General features: G+C 48.2%; 1 protein-coding gene and 1 pseudogene across 5 annotated transcripts in view; one reads left to right on the top strand and one right to left on the bottom strand.

The window, feature by feature from the left end:
• Positions 1–1,347: 1,347 nt before the first annotated feature.
• Positions 1,348–4,989, top strand: LOC123455753 (annotated as a pseudogene).
• Positions 4,990–5,670: 681 nt separating this feature from the next.
• The window catches only part of Marchf8 (membrane associated ring-CH-type finger 8), a 141,602-nt gene continuing 125,827 nt past the window's right edge, over positions 5,671–21,445 (bottom strand). For 4 of the 5 annotated variants that reach the window (XM_012948666.2, XM_045137182.1, XM_045137180.1 and 1 more), the window contains 5 exons: positions 14,688–14,770; positions 13,641–14,489; positions 12,210–12,390; positions 9,588–9,735; positions 5,671–9,205 (listed from right to left, as the gene is read on the bottom strand). In XM_012948666.2, coding sequence (XP_012804120.2) covers positions 8,904–9,205; positions 9,588–9,735; positions 12,210–12,390; positions 13,641–14,489; positions 14,688–14,770 — 1,563 coding nt within the window. In that variant the 3' untranslated portion in view covers positions 5,671–8,903. The remainder of the gene's footprint in view (positions 9,206–9,587; positions 9,736–12,209; positions 12,391–13,640; positions 14,490–14,687; positions 14,771–21,445) is intronic. The other variant, XM_004658051.2, reaches the window with a different exon arrangement.

Raw genomic sequence — 21,445 nt, 5'->3', positions numbered from 1 at the left:
AATGGGGTGAACACTGGGCAAAGACTGGTAGGTGGTCATCCAGCACCCTGGTAAATCGGCAACCATTGACCTGGAGGAATAGAAGTTCTCTTAGAAGTTCAGCTCCTTATGACTTAGCAGTTAAGGTGCTTGCCTACAAAGCCAGAGGACCCAGGTTCAATTCCTCAGGACCCATGTAAGCCAGCTGTACAAGGTGAGACATGCATCTGAAGTTCATTTGCAGTGGCTGAAGGCCCTGGCATGCCATTCTCTCTCATTCATAAATAAATAAATAAATAAATAAATAAATAAATAAATAAATAAATTCAATTTTTTTAAAAAAAAAGGATTTCAGCTCCTTGATTGGAATTGCCTTATTGTCAGATTTCCAGGAAAATGAAGGTCTCTCTCTCCTTGAGGGCCTGTGTTCCTGATTAAATTGCCTACAACACAAGCTTCCTAGCAACTCATCTCAATCATCAGTATAATGAATACACGGCTGAGTGGCTTCACAGCTTTGAGCCTCTAGCAAGGGTTGCACACTACCCTAGGAGCCCTTAGTAGAGGAAAGCTCCCACTTCCTTGAGAAAGGACGCTGCTGTGACTGGAGCTGGCAAGTGGGGCTCCAGCTTCAAATGCCATGCGAACTGCTTTGCCATGTGCTTCCTGACAGCCAGGAGCAGCTCTGCTCTCGTCCCCGTGGCGACAAGGGAAATATAGCCGCCATCTCTCCGTGGGTCCTCCCTTTCCCCTCCCAGGCTGACAGGCTCTCTCAGTTGGTCCCTGTGCCCATTTGCAGGCACCCAGCCAATCAAGGCCTTCCCAGGTTGAAATAACCCCCTGCACACGCACAGAGTCCCCTCATCTTTGTCAGACTTGCTACAAATTCAAATGCTGCCTCAAGCATGCTTGTCTAGTCGCCAGAGCTACCTGTGTGCTGGACCCACTTCAGCCTCAGAACCACCACGGCTTCTCTCTCCAATGGTCCCTGCTTCTTCTACAGGCACCTGGACACAGACCTGCTCTGTGCCACCAAAGGACCCGGTCTGTGCTCTTGGTGCCCGCCCTCACTCTCACCTCGGGGGGAGACCTGCAGCCTCTAGTTCTTGCTCTGATGCGACACACGGTTCCCAGCTCCCTTTCCAACAGGACCTGCCCTGCTGCCAGCTTGCCAGCTTCTGCTGTGTTGGGAACCTCAGCGCTGGCAGCTCTTAGCTCCTGCTACCACGGGATGTGCACTTTGGTAGCCCTGGGCCCCGCCTCAGTGATGTTGGGCCACAATCAGGACCTGGACCAACTGAAGGTGACATGAGATCGAAAGAAAGAGAAACCAACCTCTGTGGCCATGGTCTGCTCTTTATTGTTAGAATGAAGATCAGGAAGGGACTGGTAGCCCCTCTACAGGTGTTGAGGCTGCGGCAGGTTCAGGCATAGCTGAACTGGAATTTTATGGGATCGGGGCGGGAAAAGTAAAAAAAGGGCAAAGAATGGGGAAGTTAAAAATAGGTATGTGAAGCCGGGCGTGGTGGTGCACGCCTTTAATCCCAGCACTCGGGAGGCAGAGGTAGGAGGATTGCCATGAGTTCAAGGCCACCCTGAGATGACAGAGTTAATTCCAGGTCAGCCTGGACCAGAGTGAGACCCTACCTCGAAAAACCAAAAAAAAAAAAAAAAGGTATGTGGTCATTCCTTTTGCTGACTTGTTTTTCAGACAGGCCCAGTGACCACAGTCCCTGAGGTCAGGCCTGTCCTGTTCTTAACTTATGGACCTGCTTTTTGTGGTCTCAGGGCCTTGAAACAGATGTTCCATCTAGCTGTGGTCAGAAGAGGAATTTAAACAGCACAGAGGAATTTCCTCCTTTTCAAGGCCTTCGCGGGGTCAGCATATCCAGTTACTCTATTCACTAACGCTGCAAACGGGACCTCTCCTGGTTGTTCTCCTGCAACCCGCCAAGGGTACAGACCTCTAACACTTGATGGCCAACGAAACTGTAACCGTCCTATCACCACAGAGCATTTCACTTTTCCTGTGCGGTGGTCTCCCACAAGGACAAAGTCCTCCTCATTTGTTCTCCCTCTGCTATCTGTCCACGTCGTCCTTTGTGACAGGGCACAAGAACCCTGAAGAATGGCTGAAACATCTTCAGCTAGGGAGCAAAGAGACAAGAGGAACAGACTAAAGTCACTTTGATGACTCACCCTTAATGACCAAAGGAATTCCCATAAAGTCTCACCTTCTAATTGTGTACAACATCTCAAAATGGCACTTATCTAATAGACCAGGACATAAAATATGAGCTCGTGGAGAAATACTATTGAGAGTTGGCAATATTTTGTCTACAATGACATTCAAAGTAAGTATTTCGGGCTTTGTGGGCTATGCAATCTGTCTCAGCTGCTTTCTAAACTTTGCCATTGTAGGAGGAAATAAGCTAGACCACCCATACACACACGGACGTAGGCACATTTTCAAACAGGGTTATTCCCCAAACGGGGGGCTGCTTTGGAATGGCAGGGCTACCACACCCGTGACAGAATCGGCCCTCAGAAGGTGAGTGCCAGGGCAGCCCTGGCCCATCACTGTGGTTGTGAGGAAGAACACAAGTATATCGGGAGCAAACAGCAAAAGTAGGACTACATCAAGAAAGGTGCCATCAGGTGTTGGTTCCCCCAAACTTTTAGCATTCATCAGGATCCCAAAAACCCCTCATGTTCCCACGAGAGAGCTTCCTCTCTTAGCATCATCACTCACACGTAAGCACATGCGTGTGCTCACGGGAGAGCCTCCCCTCCTGGCGTCACCACCCACGCGTAAGCACACGCGTGCTCTCAGAGTTTTGAAGTTGTCATTCATGTTGGGGGGTTTCTACGATGCAGCTACTTTGCAGTCACCTATAGTCTTGTAAGCAACCACTGCAAAATTCACTGTATTATTAAGCAAGACTTGGGTGGAACTGTTTCTTTGGTCTTCCTCGGTGCCCTATCTAGGGTAAACAGAGGTTGCTTCCTATCTCCCCAAGAAAAGCCACACAAAAATGTCACTCAGGGCTGGAGAGATGGCTTAGTGGATAAGGCGCTTGCCTAAGGACCCATGTTCGATCTTTCTCCACACCCCACATAAGCCAGATGCACAAAGGTGAGGCAAGCGCATGGTCACACACGCCCAGTAGGTGGCAAAAGCATCTGGAGATCGATTTTGGTAGTTGAAGCCCTGGTGTGCCAATCCTCTTTCTCTTAAAAAATAAAAAAGAGACTGAGTGCTTTGCTGCAACGCTTCCAGCCTCGGCCGCTGCTCTACCTGGTGCAGGAATTATTGGTCCATTAGACCTGTGGCTGCATCCTTGAAGAAAATCATTAAACATCTGTTCTGATAAGCTAACCCATGACAGAGTGACGAACTTCGAATTGTGCTCTTCGTCTGAGCTGAAGTGGTAGACTTCAGTGAGCATCAGCAAGTCAAGCCAGTGAGACTTACCACTGGCCCTTCCGGAAGCCTTGAAGGGCTAGCACCCCTCACTGGATCCTGAGCTTCGGGGAGGCAGACGCTCCCAAGGGAACGTCGCCTTTTCCCACCACCTCCCACTTTCACTGACGTTCTGATGGAGTTCGAGACAGCCCTGGGGAACCCCTAAGAGGAGTGCGGCTGTCCCATGTGTCTGAATTACCTCAAAGGCCCAGTTACTATTAGCTGTGGACACAACTTCTGCTATGCCTGCCTCAGCAGGTCCTGGAAAGGTCTAAAGGATGCCTTTCCATGCCCTGTCTGCCAAGTTTGCTTTTCGCAGAGGAAGTTCAGGAGGAACCGCCAGCTCCGTAACCTGGCTGAAATTTGCAGGCGTTTGAAGATCCGAGGAAGCAAGAGGAAGAGTCCGAAGGACACCGTGGTACGCGAGAAGCACCAGCAGATTCTCACCCATTTCTGTATGAAGGACCAGCAGGTCTTATGTAGCCAGTGCACCGTCTCCATCAAACACCAGAGGCATCACATTTGCCGCATTAAGAAAGTGGCCCCTGACCACAGGAAAATTTTAGGAAGCAGCATCGAGCCCCTGAAAAATAATGTGGAACGGGTTGAACGAATAATAGTCCTGCAAGGCAGCAAGTCACTGGGTCTGGGGAAGATGGCAGAGCAGAGGAAGGAAGCAATACATTCTGAATTCAAGCAGTTTAGACAGTTTTTTCAGGATGAGTGGGAGGCTATGCTGAAGGAAATGGAAGTTGAAGGGTTGGGCATTTTATCAAAGTTTAGTGAGAGCTTGGCCAGTCTTTCAGACCATGCTTCCACATTAAAGCACCTCCCGGGGGAATCGTGGGACAAGGGCCTGCGTTCCAATGCAGTGCTGTTGACCCGCGCTCGGAGCATCTATCACCGGCATCGAAACCCGAGGCGTCCCAAAGTCTTCTCGTTCCGCTTAAAGGAATACGGATTCAGTCTCCCTCCACTGTATTCTGGCCTGGACAGAGTTATCGAACAATTTCAAACAGATGTGAATTTCGATTTTGACACAGCCCATGTTCAGCTTGTAGTTTCTAAGGACAGAAAAATTGGGCAGTTTACTACAGCCAAACAATATGTCTGTGATAGCCCTCAGAGGTTTACTTTCTCCCTTCTATCCTGGGCTTTGAGAAGTTCGTTTCTGGCCGTCATTACTGGGAGGTGGAAGTGGGGAGAAAACATGAGTGGACTGTGGGTGTGTGTGAAGACTCTTTCCCCAGGACCTGGCAGAATCAGCCCTCGCCTGTTGAAGGCCTTTGGGCCATTGGACTGTACTCCAGGACTGGGCATGTCGCATTTGGCTCCATGAGAATGCAGGGAGTGCCTGCAGCGTGGCCCAGTAAGATTGGCATTTTTTTTTTGGACTATGAATTAGGTGAAGTCTCCTTTTATGATAAGAATAATAATTCTCTCATCTACATGTTTAATGATGGTTTCAGCAATGCCATTTGTCCCTATTTCAATACTGGACTAAATCCTGCACCTCTTAAAATCTTACCCATACCAGATCATGAAGGAATATAAATTATTCTGTTTTAGGGCTAATTTAGCCAATAAAAATCTTGTAATTTTTTTGTAAAAAAATACAAAAGAAAAAAGAAAAATAGGTCAGAAGCTTGTAGGCATTGTCACCTCTGCGTACAGGCCTCCCCTCTAGTCCCTCAGAGACAATGGCCTCACATTCTGCTTGACCCCCATGGTTGCTAGCAGCCCAGCAGGCAGGAGAGCCCAGCCTCCCTTTCTTCCCTGGAGCCTGGTGTGCATACCAGGGAAGCAGTGGCTGGTCCTCGGCCCTCACAGCCCCATGGGCGGTTTGCAGTCGGAGAAGCAGTGACAGCCATCCTGCGCCAGCCAGGACATGCAACCCAGCAGCATTGTCACCAGGAACTTTGGTACTCAGGCTTGCTCGGTCTAGTAAATGTTGATCAGTTGTTCCTGCTGCTGGACACACCCCAAACTCGACTTTGGCCAGCAGTGGAAGTCTACATGGACTCCAGATGCTTGGAGCAGCAGGAAGCAGTGTGGGAGCTCAGTCCCTTCTCACCCCGTCCCTCTCACCTCAGACCCACACTCCCCATTTCGGAGGGAAACATACCATCAGAATACTAGCATTCTTTCCTGTTGTGTGATCTGGCTGACAGAACCTGGAAAGAGCCTTCAATCTTCCCCACAGGAAAATGCTCTGATGACAATAATCCTTTATAAAGAAAGGTTTTATTGCTGCAATTAGACACCCCAGGTATAGCACAAACAAAACCGCTGTACAGAGAATTATTCAAGTGGTAATACTGAGAAACAGTGAACATACACAAAAGTGTACAAAACTAGACATTTAGATAACTAGAAATTTTCTAAGTTAAGAAAAAATGTAAAATGTGAAGTGTCTTTTAGAAACTACACCACACATGCCAGTGTAAATTTGGTTTTTATTAACAATCAACTTTCTATAAACATTGCATCTAAATGTGCACCAATCAGTTGTACAACTTCAACAATTACTCCCAAGACAACAATAAATGTTTTATTTCCCAATGTTTCCATCTCCCCATGGGGCTACAGATGTAAGGACCAGCTTTCCTGTGCATCCAGCCGCATCCGGAGCAGCGTGGCTCTGCACCCTGCCTGCCCTCACCCCAAGGCCTCCTGTCCTCCAGGCCTTGCCTAATGTCCTGAGCAATTCTGATCCCCTCCGCTAACCTGAGGCCTGCACTTCTGTGGCCAGGTGGAGTTACCCACAGGAGTGGAAGCTAGGCCTACATGATTAAGACTGGACTGAAGCAAAAAAGGAGACACAGGGGCCCAGGATAAGAAGAGAACTTTAACAAGGTTTCTGGGAAATTTTTGCAGTAAACGTGGACACAAATCCCAAACGACTTTAGGCAGGAAAAGTGAGAAGTGTGCCAGGGGGACTAGTACACATGGGTGTAGAGAGGGCTGGCAGCGGCACACCCGGGCTGCCTTCCTCTTCCCATTCACCTGGCCCTGAGCTGCATCCCGGGTCGATTTGGTTTAGCCATATGCCATCCTCCTATTAAAGCCAGATGCAAATTGAGGAGGAATGGGAGAGACAGACCTCCCAGACTAGGGGATACTGGGCAGAGCCAGAGCCTCTGCTAGCAGGCAGCACGGTGTAGACGTTGTAAAGTCACCAGTAGGCGCAGTCATTCGCTGGATCAGAGATGCGGAACTAGAACCTGCAGGAGAGAAGAGCAAGGGGTGGCAAGCACCATGGCAGGGGGAAGAGAGTGGCCAGATGAGGGAGACGGGAATCGGCCTTCCTCAGCAGGCGGTCTGCACGAGGCCAACATGAGAGCCATGCTGGAGTGCCAGCACCCCCCCCCCCATGCTAGCTATGCAGGGGCTGCCCTTGGCTAGGCACATTCTCCTCTGTAAAGAAACCTTAAGTGCCATGTTAGGCGTTCACACTTAGACGTCCATTCTCATCATGACGTGCGTTCCACACAATGTTTAGAGCACGATGGCAGGGACAGGTAAACAGGCCTGGGGATTCAGTTTGGGCAGTTGCTAAGGGGCAGAGTCAGGGTAGACTCAAGATTCAGCTCCCTACTGGGTACTCCGTAGCTATCTTGTTTGCCCAGGCTTCGAGGATCCATGGGTAATTGCACTTTGGGGCAGTGAACACAGAATGCAGCCTGGGAGGCTGACCTCAGGGGTTAGCTGTTTGGATAGCAGCTGCTGGCTAGAAGAAGGCCAGGACACAGAAGCTCCTCAGAAGAGCCCAGGGGGCAGACAATGGAACAGCAAACAAAACCTCCCCCCACCCCTCCAGCCCTTTCCAGGCTCAGACCCTGTGGCCTGCATCTGCCCCAACAAACCAACCTCAGGGCTTCTACTGGGAACCACAAAGAACTCCTGTGTCTGCCTTATACTCTGAACAGGATGAGTGAAGTGCCTAAGGCTGAGAAAGACGGACAGGATGCCAGGCACTGCAATGCTCCCTGTAGCAGGCTCTGCACACACTAGAGTTGAATGGCAGTCACCTCAAGTCTAGACCCCTCTTGTCATGTTTCGGGCCTCCTAGGCAACTCCCAGAGTTGACAATTTGCCTGGCATTGACATTGGCCTTCAAGAAGAAAATTTTAAGCAGACTTTTTAAAGGAACAAAGGCCATTTGATGGTGGTGATTTTGGTTTTCTGTGTCTTATGAAAAATGGAACAGGATGTGATCCCTGATGACAGAATGGATCATGCATGGGGCCAAGTACCCTTACGTGATCCTATCTGTTAGGTCTGGTTAAGGCGACAATGGGTGTGTGGGGGGAGCTGGGGCAGTAATGTAGCGGTCCATAGCAGCTTGCTACTTAAACCAAGGTCTTACCCCAGAGCCGGCCTGCCTACCTCCTATCCCTCAGCAGTGACCCCACAAAACCTCCAGGTAGGAGCCAGCACAGTGGGCCACAGGAATGTCCATAGCACATGCCCAGAACAGTTTGTGTCCACTCACCCTGTATACCCAGTTCTGTCAAAAAATCAGTTTCTAAGTACTCAGCTATACTCAGATCCATTACATCTCAAAAACCTTCAGCTCTGTTGTTGAAAACAACAGAGAAGTATGGGCAGGTTTATGAGATAGGACTTTCATGAATCAGGCTCAAATCATAGGAATTATGGTAACTGCCACTTAGCATCCATTAATTCCCATGAACTCTATTATAGGAAAAAGCCTCAGACCTGTCTGTCTGAGAGTCTGTTTTCTGGACACAGAGGATGCCCCATTACTTAGAATATATAAGGCAAGAAGGGTTTCAGATCTATTTTGACGTAAAAAGGGTAACAGTGAAAATAAGGGACGGTTTCTAAATGTGACCCTTTTTAAGGTGCCGGTGCCACTAGACACAGGTACTCTAAGGTAAAGACTCTCTTTGTAAAGTGCTGTTCGCTCAGTGAACCACGCACCAGCAGACACAGGCCCCAAGGCCTCACCCACTCCCGAGCCAATGTGGCGGCATCAGCAGACACGGAGGCGAGGGTTTGCAGGCGCTACTACCATCCTGTCTTTCTGGCTCTCTTTAGTGAGAAAGGAATCCTTTTTGTGGCCAGTCATTTCCAATACTGTGTTCCAGGGCAAGGACAGAGATGGCTGCGCATAATGGATCCCCTCACCCCATGACCTGTTCTGTGCTCTGGTTTGGCCAGCACTCAGCCAGCTACCCACCACTGCTGCATAAGGTCTTCCAACTTCACAACCCACAGAGCAGCCTCGCAGAAGTGGGACCTAACAATGGCTCCTGCCCACAGGAGGGCTTTCCAGAAATTTCACCAAGGAGGGTTCAGATAGAGACAGGCCACCATAAATAATCACCTGCCTGGTCTATGCTACTAAAGGACCTAAGAAGATACAGAATTGGCAGTAAACAAACTCCTTCAGCTCGCTGTTGAGTGTCCAGGGAAAGACACCTTTCACCCCTTAGACATGAATGATTTCTGCTCCAGGGTCTTCAGGCTCCAAGCAAGAAGAATTTGTGTGGGAATGGCACATTCCACGTCCTTCTTTATTTTCAAAGTTGGGCTCTGTTAGTGCAGATTTTTCAAAGATATTCTTTTTGCATGTTTCCGGACAGTTCTGAACATAGATGACTCTGTTATAAGCCTTGAGTCTTTTCCACAGTTGTAGGTACACTTTGCACTGAACATACATAAAAAGAAGTCCTCCAGTGAAACCAATGGCCACAACTACCAATTTAGTCCAAAAGGGCCACTCTAGGATTCCTGGAACAGGGAAAACTCAGTTAGCCAATCAGATGACATCATTTAGGATCTGAAGTAAGACACAACTCCTCAACTTCTACACTAACAGATTCTTTACTCATCATATGCTCCTCCCCCCAAAATGGATAGCAGTGTTTTCACACCTTTTACTCCACTTTTTTGGTAGCTCCTGGAGTTGCACAATTTCATTTCTTCTGACTGGGCACTGAAGACAACCATCAAATATGAAGACACATCCAAGGAGGATGGTTGGTGCCGCACTCATGATAACCACCCTCCCGAAACTCAGGTGTACACGGCCTAACAGGAACAGAGCTTCAAACCCCAGGTCCCCAGGCCTCAATGCCTATAAGTGACACTCTCCTCTTGGCCTGACACTCACCTGTTACCTGTCCCTGCTTGATCTCCTCTGCAGTGCGGTCGATGAGCACATACAAGGACCAGACCACACAAGTGATTGCAATGACATGGAACGTCACAGAGCACATGATCTTCCTGCGCTCGCTGGCCGTCATCTGTAGTTTCTCCCACTGGAAAGACCACACACAGACACACTTAGAGGCTCACACTCAGAGGAAAGGACCAGAATGGGAGAGAGTGTGGCTACAATTAGCTCTCCTTTCCTCCCTCTCCCAGCTTGGATGAGTTTCTGCAAATACCTAAAGCTATTTTATATGCCACTTGGCTTCAGTGAGGTATCAGGCACAGCCAACTTTCTATGCAATGAGAGAAGCTTGGACTGAGATGAACCCTGAACTCCCATCAGCCACTTCCTGTCCACTTATTCCTGTAAGCAGACAGTGAAGACCTGACAAAGGAGCCTGTGATCTCAGCCCCAGTGAACAAAGGGTGGCTGAGAGGCAGGCGCTGCAAGTTAGGTCTCCCCAAAGGGATGACCAGCATGGATGAGTGCAAGAGGAGGCGTGATGACACCACGACACACCAGCAACGGCCATACTGCGTGTGAAGGTGGATGGCAGAAGGCGCTCACGCTTTGGTCTTCTGTTACTTTGGCAGCAACAGCTTGAAATCGATGCTTTAGAGTTCCTCTTACAAGCAGCCTTTGACAGAGCCATCTCCTCTAGGAGCGCATGACCTTAGCCAGACTGTCATTTCCATCTACTGGTTTCCAAATCAGAAGAAAGCACATGGAAGCGGAGAGAGAACAAAGTGTGAACACTCAGCATACCCTTTGCCCATGAGGCCTCCGCCAGGCTGAGCTGAGAGCAGAGCGCCTCACAGTGACATTATCCACCGGTCAGACTATCATGGCAGATTAACACAGAGTAGGTACCAACAGGCTTGTTATGGCAAAACATTTTCTTAAGTAGTTGGAAGCTGTCTTCTCTAACAGCACACTGCTTTGGGTTGGGGGGGGCGGGTTATAACTAGCAAGATCCCTGGGTTTCCCACGGAAACACAGAGGCATTGTCTCCGTGTCTCTCGCACCTGTATGGATTCGCGATCATGCCTTGACACCCATGGCTGGGCCGCTTCACTTTTCCCAACACCATGCTCATAATCACCCCTTTGGTGGGTGTGATTCTCCACAGACCACCTGACCTGACCTCTCTACATTCCTTTCCCTTCACCTGCAAAACCTACTTCTTCTTCCAGAACTATTTCCAAATCCAAACTGTTTATAGTCTCTCCCTCCACTCTACACGAGACCTGCCCTCCAGGTGTACTTCTCTGTATATCTAAGAGGTTCCATTGCATGTTTTTTTTTTTTTTTTTTTTTTTTTTTTTTGGTTTTTTGAGGTAGAGTCTCACTCTAGCCCAGGCTGACCTGGAATTCACTATGGAGTCTCAGGGTGGCCTTGCACTCATGGCGATCCTCCTACCTCTGCCTCCCGAGTGCTGGGATTAAAGGCGTGCACCACCACGCCCGGCTTGTTTTTTGGTTTTTTGAAGCAAGGTCTCATTCTAGCCCAGAATGACCTGGAACTAACTCTGTAGCCCAGGCTGACCTTTAACTACAGTGACTTTCCTACCTCAGCCTCCCAAGTACTGCAATTAAAGGCATACAAAACACACCCAGCCTCACTTAAGCATTTAATTGGTCTCATCACATGTGAGTCCCCTGGCAACTTATATATTAATGTTGTGAGATAGGAAAGGCCTTTGATTTCTCAAAACAAGATCTTCTGTGCTAGGCACATAGAAAGACTTATGAAACTGTCAAGTCTGAACAAGAGACCCACTCAGGAGGAGAGCTCCTCTTCAAAGGCAGTAGTGACCCGTGTACCCACCCTCTGGTCCAGTAAATACTTAACACTGGCATGTGCCAACAAACTTGGCTACAGCAAACAAGTTGGGTGCCTGGGAGAAACACTGATCACCAACTGTCCTAACTAGAGACAAGACACAAACACTTAGCACACAGGATGTTAAATTCTTACTAAGAAGTCACAGAACAACAGTCTGTGATCAAGTGACTAGCACAGCGAAGCGGTCTCGATTTCCAGCAAAGAGAAGGATTATGAATGAAGGTTGGAACTTAGACATCAGTACCAGTAATAATGATGTGCAACATGAATATAAGCTCCAGCCTCAAGTTTGTTTTTGGTGTGTGTGGTATGTACATGCACATGTGTGTGTGCATAGGGTGTATACACGTGTGTGTGCACATGAGCATGGAGGCTAGAGAAGGACAGCAGGTGTACTTCTCTAGCACTCTTCTGCCTTGTTTCCCTGAAACAAGGTCTCACTGAACCTGGACTGCCCACTTTTCATTTAGACTGGCTGACCAGTGCAGCCAGTGGCGGTCCTGCCGTTGCTCCCCTCAGTGCTGGGCTTATAGGCATACGCAACCATACACAGCGCTTTGCATGGGCGCTAGGGGCCAAACCATGGCAGGCATGCTTCAGCAGCAAGCGCTCTTCCCACGGAGTTATCTCTTTTGCCCTAGCCGCCGAGCTTTAAAGCAATGAACACAGGAAGGGTAAGGCGAAGGCTGCCTAGTCTGAGAGGCTCACTCTCGGGAGCACGCCTTCTCACGTACTTTTCTCAAAGGTTTCAGCTTGGTCTCCATGATGAACTCGTACTTGCATAGCTCACAGCAGCGGGTGTCAGAGCTCTTGATCCACTGCTGCAGGCAGGCCTGGTGCACAAAGTGGAGGCTTCCCGTGCAGTGGCAGGGCGTGATCAGAGGGCTCTCATCATCTCCTTCACAGTGGCAGATCCTGTGGCAGAAAGCAAGCCAGTCACTACGAGAATGGTCCATAACAGGGCAGGTGACACTCCAAAGAGATGTTCAGAAACAAACACCACAGGTCAGACTGTGAACACAGAAACACAAACACAAATGAAAGCAACCAGTACTAGCTGAAAGTTCTAGCTTACCACGGCAGCAAATTCAGGATGGCATTTGGCAACAGAGAGGGAAAAATGACACAAGAAATGACAAAGCGGTCATTTTTTGGTAAGACTTCAAACTTCATTGGAGGACAAATCTAAGGCAACACAGAGTCATCTTCCAGGACATAAGACATTAAAGTAGAAGAAAAATGTCAACATGAAACAAAACCAGAGCCCTCCCTTCTAAAATAGGACCATGATTCCAACTTTCTAGATGAAATCATAACCTCACTTTCACATGCATAACAGCTAATGCCTCCCGGCCCTGTACTGGGATGGGGCAGAGATCACAGTACCCTTTCTACACCCAAAACTCACCATGGCACTTTCATTTCTGTTTCCTGTGACTACTCAAAGCTCTAAGTGGGAATTAATATTAAAGCAGCCATCATTTCTAAGGAAGCATGCAGCTGGATGCAACTACTAACCCTCAAAGAACTTAGGCTTTGACAACAGGGTTCTTTGCCAGCAGCTGGGAACAGGGAGGGACACCTGTTCTGAAAGGAGCTTGGTCCAGCCTGACCAGACTCTGGTTATTCGTTACACGAACAGGGTTTCTGAGGTAACTGTAAGAAATGCAACAGCACTAAGGGAGGGAGACAGAAAGATCAGCCTGGGGGAGGCACAGGAGCAAGAGCAGAAAGTGAGCTCTTAGCTCTGGGCCAGACAAGGAGGCTTGAGAGTTAGGGCCTGGGCAGGCATGGCTGCGCCTAAGGTAAGAAGAAGGGAGGGAGGGAGGAGCTACTGGAGAGCAGCCACTGTCAAAAGGAGGATAGGGTGGGAGGAGCTGGCTGGAAAGGTGTAGAAACCATTTCCCTCTTCCGGTCTCATACCCAAGTCTAGTTACTTTAGTGGAGAGGAGTCATCTTGGCTTTTAATATGTGAGCTTCTTTATCTTTCCAAATTAGTTTTTCCAGTGGCGTCAGCACACCATTTTCCTGGAGAAAAATAACAGCACTGCAACTGACTTCAAATGTCTTATCACTTCACTTTCCTGAAACTCCACATATTAAAGCAAGATGAGGTTATGGAGGAGTGACAGAGATGGCCAGATGGTGGTTCCTGGCAAACCAACCTGCAGGCATCCCCTGAGGTGGACACAGGAGAGATGGGAGGGCATTTTTCAGAGAGTGGAGAAGGACAGTCCAGGTCACTGTCCTTCTCCACAGAGCAGAGGGGCGCCCGCAGGACCCTGCTTCTCAGTATGGCAGATGAAGTATCCTCAAAGACGTCATCATCCCCCATTTCGTCAGAGCAGAATCCCGTGCTGCCTGCCAGCCAGCTGGAGGACTTGGTGGTGTGCAGGCGGCCTGCATGGCTCTCCAGCTCATGGAATCTGTGCAGGCTGCTGGTGCTGGAGTTGTGAGAGAGTGAGAACAGATACCGCAGCAGTCGGTGGCTTCTGGACCTGGCCTCACCATCTGTTTTCTCTTCCAAAAGTGGGATGCATATGCCCCCCTTACCAGCTCTCCCCTCTGAGGCAGCTGAATGGTTGGCAGAAAGAGATAAGACATGAGAATGTTTGGGATAGCCAGGAGGTGGGCAATGCTGTGGTGCTCTTTTCTCTTTACGCTGGAGCCTGTTCATTCTGAGACATGGATCTTGAGGGAGAACCAATTTCCCTTCAGAACAAGTTCTTTCCATATAGTCAAAGCTTTCCAAAGTATCCTGGGCCTTCTCACCCACATCATTTAGTGACTTTGAGAACTTGAGTGGTCTTCTGGCCTTAGTATTCTTAGCAGGCTTCCAGGCCTGGTCCCGGTCTGAATCAAAGGACTTTCTCTTAGGTGCCTGTAATGTGTCTTTACAGATAACTGTCACAGTAAGCCCTTGTGTCAGAGAACTCTGGCATCGAGGAGCTTTCAAGACAACAGCAGACTGCACGGGACTGTGGTGACAACACTCAGAAAACACTGCACTGGAACTGCATGCAGAACAGTGGGATAAAGCACAGAAAGTGAAAACAATTTTAAAAGAGAGCAGACATCAAAGTGAAGAAATGAGCTTAGTGTGGCAACTCGGTGAGCAAAGACCAAAGGCAACATGATCAAGCAAATGGAAAGTTAGGGAACACTAAAGTGTATCGGGTGACACAGGCCGTCAGAGCCCCTGAAGCAGTTACCTGCAGATGTCCTGGCTCGATGGCGTCACGGAGGTGCGAGAGAAGGCAGACACCGGAGCAGTCGTGGACGGAGGACTCCCAGCCTGTAATGACACACCTTCAGTCAGGGTTCAGCAAGGAGCCAAGGGACCTGGACACATTGTCTCCTTGTGAATGGCAGAGGGTAGAAAACTCTAAGCATGCTTGCCACTTCCCACTGCTCAGCAAAGAACATGCATTAGGTCCCTAAAAGTCTAAAAGTACTTTTTCTAACCTGTGAATTACAGTACAGCTAAGAGATACTTAAGGCCACAGAACATCAGCTCCTGCCAACCAAGGACCTTTTATTTCCTTTACACTGAAACCTAACTGCAAGTCAAGAAACCAACTACTATAAGGTCCTATGTCAATGTAAAGAAAACATGAGCCTGAGGCCTCTGGGCTGCCAGCACCTGCTTATTCACCAGGTCCCTGCTCTTCCACCTGACCCCCTCACACGCAGTGAGCCGCTCTCTGTGAGACCACCTGACCAGAGGCCCGCTGATCCACAGCTCAACACAGGTCCAGGAGGAGGCTGAGCACAGGATGCTCCCAAGAAGTCCCATCTTGCAATTGCGAATGAAGGAAAAGAGTGAACAAGCCAAAATTAGGGGAAAGGTCTTGGAAAAAGAGAAATATCACAGTGAGAAGTGGACACAGGAAAACAGGAACAAGGAGAGGATGCAAACCACCACTAGATGCCTCCCACCTCAGCCTCTGGTGCCCTGCTGGGCTTTGGCAAGACTCACCCTCCAGCCTTCAAAGGGTCTCTATGTTCCTGATGGTGGGGGATTTCACTATTATACAAGCAGTGCAAGGCTCATTTGCACAAGCCTTGCTAGCACAGGGCCTCTTGTTAGGATCCAGGGTTGAGATCCACGTGATGGATAAGGCTGCTGCAATGTAACACAGTGCGCTAAAAGTAAACACCTTTCTCTGTTTTCAGACACACGCTCTTGATTTTCCTACATCAGCCTGCCAGGATCACAGGTATGTGCCACTGTGTCTAGCTTATGGTAGAAGACCACACTCCAGAACAATGAAAAACGGTGACACAGGAAGCACCCAGGCTAGTGGCACAGTCGTATGAGCTGTACTTCTGTGCAACTGGCCAGAGCATCACCACAAACACACAAGTAATGCACTGCACTGTGATGATAAGACAGCTAAAATGTCACTAGGGAACAGGAAATTTCCAGCTCAGTTATAATCTTCTGGGACCACTGTCACATATGCAGTCAGTCACTGACCATATCATCATCACATGGCATGTACCTGTAAATATACACAACCCTCCTTAGGACATGGAGTCTAGTAGAGTGTTTGCTCTGTGAAAACCAAAAGACTACAGGAAACAGAATTCTGTTACCTGAAGCCCACGTTACTGCTCAACATAGCTAAGTCCTGGTCCTTGCTTCAGGGTTGCTCCACCCTGACCCACAATTTCCTAGGAACAAGCTCCCAGTTTTCTAAGGCTATCCCAGGGAGGCAGGCAAGCACAGGGATAGCCTGGCAACCTGGGACTCCAACTTGGTGTGGGCTAATCAACAACCCTTTCCTAACAATGCACCTAGCAACCTGGGATCCTCATCTGTATCAAGCTGCATGTACACCTCACTTCAAGGAGTGGGGTGACTTGGTCTTCCTCGAAAACCCTATGCAACATCCTGTATTCAATAAAGCCCGTCCCAAAACATACATGGGAAAAGGACATGGCTGAGCCAGTTCTGAGTGCATGTGCAGTGAAGTATACTATGTCCTCTGAGTGAACTTTTACTTTTAGGGAAACTCTGCTATTTTCTGTCTTATGCCTATGTATGATTGGGCATGCATATAATTAAAATCAGATAATCCTGGAAAAGGAAATGTGCAATGAATAAAGGCTTACATAATCCAAGCCTGTCAATAAAAAAAGAGAACCCAGCTGAGGAGTTGGTGCAGTGGTTAAAGGCACTCGCGTGCAAAGCCTGCCAGCCTGGGGTTTGGTTCTCAAGTACGCACATAAAGCCAGACAAAGTGGCAAATGTACCAGGAGTCCATTTGCAGTGGCAAGAGGCCCTGCATTCTCGTTTTCCTATTCTCTTTCTCAGGATTTCTCTCTTAAATAAATAAATAAGAAAGCCATTCACACTACGCTCACTAGTAGCCAATTCCTCTTTTTCCTGAGCCCTCATAAAAAGCCCCAGACAATAATCAGGGGCCCTTCTGTGTGTTTCTTTGAAAAGGACCCCAAGAACCTGGAAGCACCCAGACAGAGACATGGCATGAGCAAACATCCGGGCATCATATCCCCACAGCTTGAGGGAAGTAGAAAGAGTGAGCTGTCTGTGGCGAGTGGAGCTGGGCTAAAACACCCCAAAGCCTGTCCCCAGCAACACACCTACCTCCTCCAGCTCCAGCAAGTCTCCCCTTCCAAAACAGTGTCACCAACTTGGGTGCTAAGTAGAGGCTTAATCACAGAGCCCCGAGTCTGTGGAGGACATGCCACATTCCACCCACTTCAATGGGCCAGCTTTCTCTTCCTTCAGCACCTTCCTTGCAGATAACCATCTCAGGACCCACCCACCCTGTGGGGATGCCTCTGGCCCAAGTAGAGAAACAAGGCTTTTGACACCAAGGCTGTACTGTCAATCACCACATGGAGGCAGACTGAGAACACCTATTTTAAAAATGCCCAAACTCTTACAATCTCTAGATATTCTCTGTTTTCTATTCCTAACACCATTCTGAAACTGAAAGCCTTCACGAACTTCTGGTGGTGACCAGCTCTGTTCAGCCATCACAGGAAAGGCTAAAAATAAACTCTGACAGTAACAGCTAGCCACAGTGTTTAAGAGAGATGAGTCATCATTACCCTTCCCAAAGCAACTTGAAGAAGGAACGCCCAGCTGTATCCGTGCGCCGGGCCCCTTACTATATGGTCACTTCTTACCCTTCATGGTGGGTCAAGTTCAGTGTGGACAAGGGCACCCCATTCCCATAGGGGATGAAAAGAATCGCCTAGTTAGTCCCTCCCTGTTGTCTTAGGATATCACCCTCTGGGGACCACTTGTACTTTCTTATCTAGGAAAGGTGGGAAGGGAAGGAAGAAGGGAAGGGATGCCAGGTTTTTGTCACCAAAAGAAGAGAGAGGAGGAGGAGGGAGAGGAGGGGAGGGGAGGGGAGTCCTGTGGAAAGAGGAAGGGATCTTATCTGGATAACATGTCTAAAACCAAAGTCAGTGTCCTGGGAGGAGGCAGGTCTGACAGAAACCAGAAGTTAAGACAAAAGGTCTGCCATTCCCATCATGAAATTCAATGAATCCACATCAAAAAGTTTATCTGGGGTACAGCTGTATCTGTATATGTCCAAGTAAGGGCACAGGCAAGACTCAGAGCAAGGTGGTGGAGGCTGGTAACAGACAAAGCCTCAAGGAGGAAGCAGTGGCGCGTCCACACACACGTGGCATGTGTACACATCCACACCTAATTTCTGCCCCAAAAGTACCACAGAGAACTCACAAGGCAGTGTGTGCATGAATATCACCAAGGCCAGTGCGACAGTGGTCATCCATGTTCCAAGATGGAAAGGGCCAGGCAAGGGGATGGAACAGGTGCCACGTTTTTCTTCAGGACACAAACAGTCCTTGCATCCTCTGCTTAATGGTCCTGCTCTAACCTCACCCTCACCAACCTCATGGAGAACAGCACAAGCCACTCGGAAGCTAAGGTCCAAGCCTCAAGAAGCTGCCCAGTGATTTTCTAGATCATACAATTTCAAGCAAGTTTTAAAGATCTACTTACTGTTATTTTACAAAAGTATTTTCAGCAAATGCTGACAATACCGATAAATATGGTTCATGGGACCACTACAACTCCCATATGAGTCTCTAGCTAAAGAGCACATCTACAGAACCAGAGTGACTTCAGGGAGATTGATGTGTTGTTGGTAGCAATCTCAGGAAAATTAATTAGTCCAGCAGGAATCCAGAGGACTGGCCTGACTGCCAAAAGCAGCCTACAGCTTCTAACCCAGTTTCTCAGTTAGATGCAGGAAGTCAGGGGTAGTGCAAGGCCAGCAATCTCCCTGGGGACCCTGAGGCATGGGGCCTGCCAGCTCTCTTTCGAACGCAGAGACAGGGTGGTACCCGGAAAATGGCCGGGGAGCACCTGAATTCTCCAGTCAGTGGGGTCTGATCACCCAGGACCTGGCAGCTACTGAAAAAAGGTGCAACTATACAGTGGGAGAATCGGAATGTGCCAAGGAAACAGGGGCTCTTTATTCCCAAAGCACTGCTGGATCCGAGGGAGACTGTCCAGTCATGATAGAAGTATAAAGAAATCTTACAAGAGAAAATGCTCACAAATATCCCTTAAGATGTGGTAAGCACTTGACTATCTCTTAGGAATAATGAACACTTTGAGACCATTTGTTCTGCTAACTCCACTCTCTTTAATAGTTGTCTTTCCGACTAGAGGCACTGTATGGAAAGTTTGTGTTTTGTTTTGTTTTTGTTTTTCCAGGTAGGGTCTCACCCTAAGCCCAGGTTGACCTGGAATTCACTATGTACTCTCAAGGTGGCCTCAAACTCACAGTGATCCTCCTACTTCTGCCTCCTGAGTGCTGGGATTAAAGGTACCACACCCAGCTTGTATGGAAAGATTTTTAACAAGGCTGTCAAAAAATATGAGGAAAGAAAACTTCCCAAGTAACCTGACTTCAGAACTGGCATCTCTTGAGAGTCTGCCACACCTCCCAGGTCGGCTTGATGTCTGAAGATGGGAGGACACACCCCACATTCTCACTGCATGACACTTCTCACCCCTTGCCAATCACTCCTATCTCCTCCTCGCTTCATTACTACACAGGTTCCTTTTCTACCACCCCCCTCCTCCTCTGTTGCAGACCTATGTCCGGCCTTCTTTTCCTGTACCAGCAAAGCTACTTGTGAACACTGGGGTCTCAGGTCTCTACCCTTGTCTGTGTATTCTGTAGCAGGAGATGTAGTGTCACAAGGGCTCACTGGTCAGGATAGCTTTTTTTCCCCCTTAGTTTTTCAAGGTAGGGTTTTGCTCTAGCCCAGGCTGATCTGGAATTCACTATGTCTTCTCAGGGTATCCTTGAACTCATGGCAATCCTCCAACCTCTGCCTCCCAAGTGCTGGGATTAAAGGTGTGCGCACCATGCCTGGCTAGCTTCTTTTTAATCCAAGAAAGTGAGGAGGGAGTTGATAAGGATAGTAAGAAGTAACTAGAGCTCATGTTTATAAGTGACCTCAAATTATAGTACATGAAGTTCATGACTTACAAGGAAAACTGGGAATGTACAGAGGGTACTTGAAACATGAACGTATGAGACACCATTAGCAAGAAACAGACAATTAAACAATGCCTATGTTCACAGGCTTGTGGAGAAAGCATGGTCACACACTAATGGTGACAAAGCAAAGGGTAAACCCTCCACAAAATAGTAACCACACTTGCAATTACATGTTTACCTTGTTACAACAACTGTTCTTCAGGATTTCAGAGCTGGCATCATCACAATGCCCCTCAGCTTAGAGCTGACTAAGGTGACAATGTGACAACCCCAGGACAGACCACCAGGCAGTTGTTAGAAAGGAGGGATAGCTCTCGGTGCCCAGGTAGGCTCACATATGAAACAGGCAGAAAGCACCTGTGCCATTTGTGTTGGTATGGTCACAGATACTCACAGAGGAGCCCAGGCGCTCCCTGGGAGGGCCACTGGTACTTCCTGCTATGCTATTTTTACTCTAAGCAATACTTGCTAGGCAAAAATTCATTCTAAAAATAGTGCATAATAGTCTATTATCAAGGCTCTTGGGTGCCCACCAGACTAGATAGTAAGACCCTATTGCCCTATTGCTGAAGATATAACATGCTTCAGTTATAGGACACTGAGAAATCAAGCTCAAGCTAGAACTGAGCTGAGCTGGAAGCCTCCTTCCTGTTGGCTAGCTGTCATCACACTGGAAAGTGCTATGCACCCTGCTGCAGGGGAGATTAGTCATCAATAGTCTTAACCAGTAGTGAATCCTTCAAGGTATACAACTGGCCAGCTAGGCAAGATGTGCCCATTAGTGCAATAGCAATATGCCTGCTAGGGGGTAACCACTACCCTCTGATTGGATGTGAAGCCCACTTCATCGGAGGTGGGGGAGATTCATGCCAGATTCTGAGAACCTAGTCAAAAAGCTTATGGCTGGGAGGATATAAGGCCAGGATGGGGGGGGGGGGTCTACTGTTGTTTGGCTTAATAGATACATTATACTCATCAAATTATCCTCTAAATATTTATGCTTCTGCCCATATATTAATGCTGTCCTCATCACTGGTTATAGATGCTTCTCTTTTCAGATGGCAGTGACTGACTACTGGGCAGACTCAGAACTCCTCAAAGTGCTGAGTAGGGGTGACAGTTGAGTGTTCATCGCTGAGACATCTCCATCACACCCTCTGAGGCTCAGGGACCATTGCAGAAGAGGTAATTAAAAAAATGTAAGATTAGGGCAGAAATTAATGAAATAGAAACAAAAAAAAATCCAAAGAATTAATGAAACAAAGAGTTGGTTCTTTGAAAGGATAAACAAGGTTGATAAACCCTTAGCAAATCTGACCAAAAGAAAGAGAAAAGAGACACAAATTAATAAAATCAGAGATGAAAAAGGTAACATCACAACAGATTCCAGAGAAATTCAAAAAATCATAGGGACATACTATAAAAGCATATACTCCACAAAG

This window comes from Jaculus jaculus, chromosome 18 (assembly GCF_020740685.1).
Source record: "Jaculus jaculus isolate mJacJac1 chromosome 18, mJacJac1.mat.Y.cur, whole genome shotgun sequence".
Classification (NCBI taxonomy): domain Eukaryota; kingdom Metazoa; phylum Chordata; class Mammalia; order Rodentia; family Dipodidae; genus Jaculus; species Jaculus jaculus.
This window is presented reverse-complemented; position numbering and strand designations above follow the sequence as displayed.